Genomic DNA, 10155 nt, shown 5'->3' with positions numbered 1-10155 from the left:
CCGAAAATGCAACCAGAACGGCCCGTTCCGGTTTCAGAACGGGCCGTTCCAGTTTTATTTTATTTTTTTATATATAAAATATTAATAATTTTATAAAATATATATTATTAATTATATTTTAATTATGTTATTATATCTAATAAAATAAATATATTAATATTTTTTTATATTTTATTTTATTATGTTTATCTTATTAATTTTTATCATTTTATTCTTTTAATCTTAAATAAGTTGCAAAAAATTATAAAGTAATATTTAAATATTTTTACCATAAAAAAAATATTTTTTAAAATTATTATATTTTTTAATAAAATTAATCAAGAATATTGGTTTAATTGCATTTTTTATCTCTCAAATATTACAGTTGTGCAGTTTTGTGATCTCCAAGGTTTTAATTGCATAATTTTAGTCCTTAAAGAATTACAATTGCGCGATTTTGGTCCTTCAATTTTTAATTGAACAATTTTAGTCCCTCGAATATCATAATAGTATGATTTTTGTTTCTCCTATTAAAAATTAATAATTTTAATATATATATATATATATAATTCTTTAAAATTAAATAATTATTTATCTATTCAAATTAACGTATATTATAATTTTTGATATTATATCAATAATATTATTAATATATTTATAGATAAACTAATAATTTGATAAATATAACTTATTATATATTAATATACTTTTACAAAAATATAAGTATATTAATTAGAAATATATATCTGATCTTATATATTTATATTTTTGTAAAAGTATATTAATATATATTAAGTTATATTTATCAAATTATTAATTTATTTATAAATATAGTAAAAATATTATTGATATTAATTTATCAGTAATATTAAAATACTAATAATATATAAATTTTATTTATTTAGTAATAATAAATATATATCATTTGATACATTAAAAAAAATAATATACGTTAATTTAAATAAACAAACAATTATATATTTTTAAAACATTATATATATATATATTAAATTTTTAATGAGAAAGACTAAAATTGCATAATTATGATATTTGAGAGATTAAAATTGTTCAATTAAAAATTTTGAGACTAAAATTACACAACTATAATCTTTTAAGGACTGAAATTACTCAATTAAAACCTTAGAGATCAAAATTGCATAATTATAATATCAAAAACACAATTAAGTAAAGAATATTTTATTCACAGTTTTGGAACGGGCCTTTCTGAATCTAGAACGGCACGTTCTGAAAGCAGAACGGGCCGTTCTGGTTTCAGAACGGCCCGTTCTGCTTCACTGGTGGTGCTTTAATTTTGCAACCAGAACGGCCCGTTCTGGTTTCAGAACGGGCCGTTCCGGTCCAGGAGTTTTCAAAAAAATTCTCATCCACGTGAATACCACGTATGCATCTACGTGGCATCCGCGTGACCAAAAGTTAACATCGTTAAAGCAATTTGGACGGAAAGTCCCACATTGAAACTAATTAATTAATCTGGGACTAAATTGAAACCAATTAATTAGTTTGGGACCAAATTGAGACAAAAAATTAATGAGGGACTAAATTGAAACAAAAAAAGATTATACGGGACCAAAATAGGTTTTTAACCAAAACTATTTAATTCTTGATGTTGTAATCTTTTTTATTAATAAAAAAAATAATATATCAAGAGTTATTTAATCCCTACTCTCTCACCAAATAAATAAAATTTTAATAAAAGCATTAAATATCACATAAAAAATAATTTTATTATCATGCATCGCACAAACAGTAATATATAAATTATACTCTAATTTTTTATCTGACATTTAATACTTTATTAAATTTGTATTTATTTGATGTATTATTTTTTCTCTTTATTTCTAGTAGTCCTTAAAAAATTGTTAATTTGAAAACTTAGAAATTTTTTATAACATGAAAAGTCTAATTCAAATACAAATTGAAAAAAAAAAATCAAGAAGAAAGAACTCATAAAATAGGGCTAAGTGAACATGTTTCTTTAAAATAACAAACTGTAAATGGGATTTGAACCGACTTCTTAACAAATAGTAAAATTTAAAATCTCATAAATATCATAGGAAAATAATCGTCAAAATGCGGAACGAGATTAATAACCTAACTAAAATTTGAAAAATACAAATCGCATTAACAAATTCTTGCAGTAACATAATCACAATGTAACATGACAAAAAAGGAACCCATCCATTTTATTGGGCAACATAAGTGAACCCAGATGATCTTGTTGCCTTTAACACACTTATTATCGGAAATCTTGTTAGCCTTAATCTTGTCCACTTATAGTGTAAAATAGAAGAAGGCTAACAAGATTTCCGAGAACCAGTGTATTACGGCACGTAAGGAGGAAGTCAACAAAGTTGTAAAACTCCAAGATGCTGAGCTCAATATTGATGTCCTGGTCCATGGGAAAACCGCAGATAATCTTCTATCTACACAATAGGTTAAAATGACATTATTAGTCAATTTAGGTCCTACCTAAACAATAGGTTAAAATAACATTATTAGTCAATTTAAGTCCGTAACTCTTTTATACCTTTCATTTTATGCCCTCTGCTGCAGAATCTTAGCGGATTTTGACTAGTATTACTGTAAGAGAACACTGTTCCACAGGTTCCAATTTTAGATTATTTGCTTTTCAAAAAATAGCTCTACTCTTTATGTGGGAAAAAATAGCTATTCACGAGCTTAGCCAAATAGTATTTATTTTTCAATCGTATGTGGTTACATCCGCAAAGTTAGGTCACATTGGAATGTAAACCAAATAAAGATTTAGATACTAATGTCATGTTTATTTGCACAAAACTGGTAAAAATTCATATCAATAAAGATTGCGGCAAAGCCGCAAAGATACAACAGACATTAGGGAAAACAGGAGTCGGGAGAAAAAGAGGGATAAGGGTTGAGGGAAAATCAATTGCTCACAGAGCATGCTATAACACCTAAATATTGCACACAGTTATTGAAACAACCAATATAGAAAAATTCCCTTTAGCGTATATGAAGCAGAACCAATGACCTTTGAGATTCTACTTTCTTATACCATTCACTTGGCAAGTTCGTTGCGGATGAGTTTTGCTGCGGCAACCATGTTTGTGAGGGCTGGCTTCACCTCTGTGTACTTACGGGTCTTGAGCCCACAGTCAGGGTTGACCCACAAGATGTTCTTCTCGAGCACTGCAAGCATCTTGTTGATTCTGTCTGCAATTTCTTCAGTTGGTGGTATTCTTGGGGAGTGGATGTCATAGACACCAGGGCCAATTCCAGCACCATACTTCACTCCTTCACGGAACACTGACAGGAGCTTCTCATCAGAGCGAGAGTTCTCAATGGTGATAACATCAGCATCCATGTCAATGATAGAGTGGATGATGTCGTTGAAGTTGGAGTAGCACATGTGGGTGTGGATCTGTCGATATGAAAGTTAATTGTTACACATGCAAATAAGGATGAAAAAAGAAACATCGGTGACCCTGAGTGATAATCCAAAAGTACAGTACCTGAGTGGTATCCTTGACACCAACATTGGTGATTCTGAAGGCATGGACAGCCCAGTCCAAGTAGTGAGCTTGCTCTGACTTCCTCAGTGGCAGCCCCTCTCTCAAAGCAGCTTCATCAATTTGGATAACATTAATGCCAGCCTTCTCGAGGTCTTCTACTTCGTCCTTGATGGCCAAAGCAATCTGGTAGGTGGTCTCAGATCTGCAGATGGATTCATACACTAAAGTTAGAAACAAGAAGGTGGTGAATATTGTTAATTTCTAAAGTTAGAAACAAGAAGGTGGTGAATATTGTTAATTTCTCGTTACACCCACATTACAAGGGTATGAAGTTTTACCTAGGCTGATCGTTTCTAACAAAGGACCAGTTGAGAATGGTAACAGGGCCAGTAAGCATTCCCTTCATTGGGCGCTTGGTAAAGCTCTGAGCCAGAGATGACCAGAAGACAGTCATTGCCTTTGGGCGGCTCACATCACCATAGATGATTGGTGGCTTCACGCAACGGGATCCATAGGATTGCACCCAACCATTGACAGTGAAGGCGAAGCCTGACAATTGCTCACCGAAGTACTCAACCATATCATTCCTCTGAAATGAAAGGCATCCACATTTAGTTGGAGGTGCAATTTTAGAATCAACAATATAACAATAAGGACAGAAAATCTGGCCAGAGTAGTGCTCTTCAGAAAGAAAGAGCCAAAGAGGTGAAGAATATATCAAAATAATATGTCTACTGAGAAGCTATATTCACTTCAATAGACTAATATTTAGTCAATACGAGGAGATGAGAGCTGACCTCTGGCTCTCCATGCACCAAGACATCAATATCAAGCTCTTCTTGAAGTTCAACAACTTTGCGAATTTCCTCCTTAATTGACTTAACATACTCATCCTCGGAGATCCTGAAAAAACAACATAATGGTCAATTATCGCAAAGGCACATGATCAATGATAACAAGACAGTTCAGCAGTCTCAGCATTCTCACTTGTTAGCCTTGAATTCACGGCGTACCCTCCTAAGTTCTACAGTCTGAGGGAAGGATCCAATAGTGGTGGTTGGAAGGATTGGAAGGTTGAGCTTCTTTTGTTGAGCATCAAGTCTGGCACTAACATTTGTTGCACGGCGATGGTCAGAACCCTTCAATGCAGCAGCCTGGGAGGAGGGAAAAGTAGACATGAGTAAGTAGACATGAGTAACGGCAGAATAACTTTAACAACATATCCAATTTAAGAAAAAGTGCAGTTGAAACAAGCACTCACAGCCTTCTGAACAGCCTCGTTAGTCACTCTTGGAGAGGACTTTCTTGAAGCCAGAGCTGCAGCATTGGCAGAGAAGAAAGCCTGAAAATGAATCCGTAAAATATTTATTAGACAATTTTGTGATAAAAACAAACAAGAATTGGCATATTTCATTCTCATGGTTCCAAATTTAATCATGAGCAATGCTACATCCATGTATATATTACCTACCACCGGCATTGCAACGCACAATTATCTGCTGTTTTTATTAACAGTTGTTATTTGTTAATATTTAAGGTACCCAATAATTGAATCTTCTTAATTCTAATTCTAGTGATACACTTCTTTTTTATCTCTTTCCATTGCGCAATTCCACTCTTTCAATTCTTTTTATAATAATAAGAAAATCCTATTTGCCAATTTATAAAATTATACTATATAACTTTTATTAAAATATGATCTTATTTTACTTTAATATTTTTAATGAAAACCTTGAAATTCTGTTGGCCCCACTAATCACATACTGCATTGTTTGCGGGTAACACATAATCAAATCATATTAATAAAATGTTTCATCAAATGTAAGATGAACTAAGATGAATATTACCTCATCCTTCTTGCCAGCCAATGCGCTAGCCAATGCGTTAACTTCAACAATTTTTTGGGCAGCAAAAGCTAGCCATGACTTGATCTCGTTATCCAACTTGGTCTCATTAACAAGATCAACAGCAGTGTGAAGAAGGGAAGAGGATGTGGACACAACAAGTTTATCTGCACAGTTTAAACATACATCCATAATCAGTTAATTATATTAACTGTAAAAGTCTCCCAAAATTTACTCTGAACTACATGTTCAATAAATACCTTTGCCCACAATGGCCTCGAGACTCTGAAGGGTAGTGAGAGAAGCAGCAAGGTCATTAGCCCAAATGTTCCTTCCATCAACCACTCCAGCAAAGAGGTATTTTCCAGCGGGAAATCCACCCTTGATCAAATCAAGAGTCTTAGTTCCACGGACTAAATCAAATCCATATGCAGTGACGCCAGCCAGAGATTTGAGAGTCTTGTATGCCTCAGCAGGGATGTCAGCAAAGTAGGTTGCAACAAGAACATTCAAACCAGACAAAGCAGGTGCAAGTTCTACATATGCATCACTAAATGCTTGCAACTTGTGAGCTTCAAGGTCCAAGACAAGGGTAGGCTCATCAAATTGAATCCATGAAGCACCGGCTGCCTTAAGGTCAGCAATAACTTCCCTGTTTTTATAGTTATAAGCAAGTTAGACAAATAGCATGAATATAGACAGAAAATAATAACACCCAATAAGTTAAAATTCCTACTTGTAGACAGCAAGAACTTTGGGAAGGAGAGAGAGGAGAGAGAAGGATTTCTCAACACCCTTGGCGGGCTTGGAGAGCAACAAGTATGTAACAGGGCCAACGAGGACGGGCACGGTGTCCACTCCAAGCTGCAAGATAAATAAATATTCAATGACGATGTTGACATAGGACAATATACAATCACAACAACTGACAACAGAACAATTCCCTCTCAAGTAGTTGCTTGGCCACAATAAATGAGAAATAGTGAAATACACAACAGAAAGTAAATTAACAAAAATATTTTCTCATACTTCAGCCTGATCTGAATAAAATGTCGCACACAGCAATACTTCTCAATGATATTTTCCTAAGCTAATCCAAATGGCTTCTAAGTTTTAACACATATAGAAACACATACCGCCTTGGCCTCCTTGTATTCATTAACAGCCTTGTGAGAAGCATAGGTGAATTTCACATCAGGTCCCAATTCAGGGACAATGAAGTGGCTGGATCAATACATACACAACAGTTCAGTATCAGATCATAACAATTTACAACATATCATTAATAAAAAGAAACAAATCCCAATATTAGCCGGCATTAGGAGTTATCATCACTTACTAGTTGGTGTCAAACCACTTGGTCATCTCCATAGCGGGCACGGTAGCGTTACCTCTGGCCATGGAAAAGTAGGTGTCAAAGCCGATCTCACCGCCGGTCCAGCCGTACCTTGGTGGGACAGCGCCGAGGGTGGCGGTGGCATCAAGCACCTGATCATAGTAAGAGAAGGTGTTGCTAGGGATGTACTTGATCCCAGCACTAGCCATCTGCTTCCAGATGGATGCCCTGAGATCAGCAGACACCTTCTGCAAATCCTCGGCGCTGCTCTTTCCATCCCAGAATGACTCGAGAGCGAACTTGAGCTCTCTCTTGGGGCCCATGCGAGGGTATCCAACGATATGGGATGCCATTGTTCTGCTACAACAGATCAAAACCCAAATCAACTCTCACTCGTCCACACTCCATAACAAAATTCAAAGATCACGGCTATAACATCCGTAATAACACATGTAATAATATTCAAAGATCATGGCAATAATTTTTCGTATCAAGGAAAGATTGCAACACACTTCTATTACACTCCTATTCCACTCTTCTAAAGACTCAACAACGATTAAAATTATTGAAAATTCTTATTAATAAAAACTTATTAAATAAGATCTTTCTAAACAAATTGAAAATAGAAAGAAAAAAAAAACTAACTAACTTATTAAATAAGACATAAGATTTGCAAGATTGTGATTATGATTAAAGACCTAAAGATTTTGTGATTTGCAACTAGAGTGGAGATTATTACAAACTGACGATAGATAACATGGTATCATGGAAGACTATAAAGCGAGATTCTCATTCCCTATGTTGCATGTGAAACCATTCAACAGTCAACAGAAGCACAGAGACAATAAATAAACCGAAATAATTACTACAAATCAGTGTCAGCAACTTAGGAGAAGTTCAAACCAGCATCACAAAATAAAAATTAAACAAAAACGATTCGATTTTCGATTTTCATTTCAGAAACTAGCAGATTCGAACGGTGTTGTTAAAAAACAGTGAAATGAATTCAGATCCAGCAGATCTAGGCATTACGATAACTACTAGCAACAGATCTAGAAGCTGCGCACGCAATGACAGAAGGTGAACATTACGTATAAAAGTAGATCTGAGGAGAATTAGGGAGTGAAATGGAAGCAACGAAAGAAGAAAAATGAGAATTAGGGAAGGGATGGTTATGCTTAAGAAGGCATAGGATAGGAGGGGAGAGAAAGACGGTGCGAGAGTGTGGTACCTTAGGGGTGAGTGAGTGGTTCTCTGTGGCTTCTTCTTCTAAGATAGTTGGTTGAAGCCGAGAACAGAGTGCGAGGTGTAAGGAGTGGTTCTCGGGTTATTTATAGCCGTTTCCGCTCCAGATCTGAGTGACTCAACCTTTTCTCTTCACATTTTTTTTCTCTCTTCCTATTAATGATTTATTTAATATTAATTAATTAAGAGGAAATTATAAATAGAATCGCATAATTTCTTTGCTATTGAATGATGAAGAATTTGTGGGCGAGAAATGTGTGATGGTTTGTATGCACGCGCTTGTGTGACCCGTTGCCCAAAATGTATGCGCTGCTCAGATTTACGTGGAGCTGTAATAGACTTTCTGTCACTGAAAGACACGTGGATTCAACCTATCTTTTGTCAAATGAGCATATTTCATTTACTTTAATATATAATAATACATCATATTTTAAATAAATATTTATGATATGTCATGTTTAAGACTTTTTTTTTATAATATATTGTTTTTAATTTATATTTACATAAATAATCTATTTTTCATATTATTTCACATGTGAATCGATTTCTCAGCATAGATGTTCTTTTTTAGTTTTTTAAGAGATGAGAAATCGATTTTTCAAAAACTGATTTCTCAACAAGGTTACTCATTTTTTCAAAAAAAAAAAATCCAATTTTTTAATTTTTTTGTTTAAATTTTTTAAAGACTATTTAAATTATAATTGAAAATTTAAATATAATTATTGTATTATTTTTAATTAATTTGAGTATTTAATTTTTTAATAAAATATAGATATTTTAATATTTTTAATTATTTTAATAATTTCATTTTATTTCAACAAATATATATATTTTAATATTTTTTGAGCAAATATTTTTAAAATTACTTTCAATTAATAACTATACTTGTTAAAATTTTCATAGTTTAAAGGGAATATGCTCGGTACTTTATTAAAAGAAATCTGAAAAAGTTACATTTTCTTTTTTGAAACCAAGAAAAGGTAACATTACTCTCATATATATGATTAAAAAAAACCATTTCTATCATTTGCTTTTTTTTAATCTTTATCTTTCCTTCTTCACCAATCATCATCGCGATTAGTTTTGTGATTCGTGAGATCTACTTTTTATGTAATAATAATAATAATAAATTAATTAATTAATTAAAAAAAACTAAGGGAAAAGTTTATACGGTAAAGAAAAATTAAAAGCTAAAAAATAACTACACCTATAACTTCTTATATTCGCCTTATTTTAAATTTTATCTGTCCGTTGCTTATATCTTGTAAGAACTCAAATTCACTATTCCATGTTTTTAGTTATATTCCATTTATAAAATAGTTAACTCTAAAATTAATTAAAAGATGGATAACATTTTAACTGTATATATCACCAAAGTTAAACATTAAAATTATTAAAAATTTCATTGTAATCAACATTATATGATATATTTGAATGAAATGCTAGTATCTAAAGCGTCAATAATAATTAAGATATATATACATCTTGGCACCAAAATTTTTATAACTATATTAATAATAGAAAATTTTATAATTACTTTTTTGATATTTAAAAAATTTTTGAAAATATTTTAACTATTTTACTTTAAAAATATCTATATAAAAATATTAACATTTTTATGTAAAAGTTTGTATAATTACATTTCTTATATTATCATAATAAAAAAAAATTATAATTACTATTTATGAAATTTTAGAGAGAAAAATTGTACTAGAAGTTGTTCACTATGTTAATGTGATATTTTTTCTTCTAATATTCATTATTTTTAGCATATAATCATAATTAACTTTATGTAAATTTTTTAATTACTTTTTAAAAATTATAATAATTTAACATTAATGTGATTAATGTTTTATGATATACGTTATAGTTTGTTATATTAATGGATTTTGCAATTATATAATTATATAAATAATAGAATTTTAATTTTATTTTATAAAATTTGTATATAAAAATATGTTGAAGGAAAGTTTTGGAGGAAAAGCATAACTTATTTCCTTTATATTGTATTAATTAATTGATTACTTAAAACTCATATGGTAATGACTCGTTTTGATCATTGTACTCATATTATTTACCATTGGCAGTAAAAAGATAACTAATCACTTAAAATTATATTTATGGTAATTGTTAATTGGTGAGTTGAATGGTTAGAATGAATAGCATTGTTTAATTTATTGCATATTGTACATAGGATGATGATAATAAGCATTGACATGTTATATTTATGTGGTTGAAG

General features: G+C 31.5%; 1 protein-coding gene across 3 annotated transcripts; it reads right to left on the bottom strand.

The window, feature by feature from the left end:
* Window positions 1-2762: 2762 nt before the first annotated feature.
* LOC109808534 (5-methyltetrahydropteroyltriglutamate--homocysteine methyltransferase 1) lies at window positions 2763-8061 on the bottom strand. 3 transcript variants are annotated; one of them, XM_020371574.3, is made up of 12 exons: window positions 7903-8061; window positions 6675-7028; window positions 6472-6559; window positions 6072-6199; window positions 5596-5987; window positions 5339-5502; window positions 4753-4833; window positions 4479-4645; window positions 4289-4394; window positions 3830-4080; window positions 3492-3693; window positions 2763-3400 (listed from the first exon to the last, which is right to left on the bottom strand). In XM_020371574.3, exons 2-12 carry the CDS (start codon window positions 7022-7024, stop codon window positions 3038-3040), a joined length of 2292 nt encoding a protein of 763 aa, XP_020227163.1. In that variant the 5' UTR covers window positions 7025-7028; window positions 7903-8061; the 3' UTR covers window positions 2763-3037. The 3 variants fall into 3 exon arrangements, with proteins under 3 accessions (XP_020227163.1, XP_020227170.1, XP_020227178.1); XM_020371581.3 differs by having other exon boundaries at window positions 6675-7031; window positions 7903-8058; XM_020371589.2 differs by lacking the exon at window positions 7903-8061 and adding an exon at window positions 7763-7898.
* Between the last annotated feature and the right edge of the window lie 2094 nt (window positions 8062-10155).

The sequence above is a fragment of the Cajanus cajan genome, chromosome 4, assembly GCF_000230855.2.
Source record: "Cajanus cajan strain Asha chromosome 4, NIPB_CcT2T_4, whole genome shotgun sequence".
NCBI classification, from domain to species: domain Eukaryota; kingdom Viridiplantae; phylum Streptophyta; class Magnoliopsida; order Fabales; family Fabaceae; genus Cajanus; species Cajanus cajan.
This window is presented reverse-complemented; position numbering and strand designations above follow the sequence as displayed.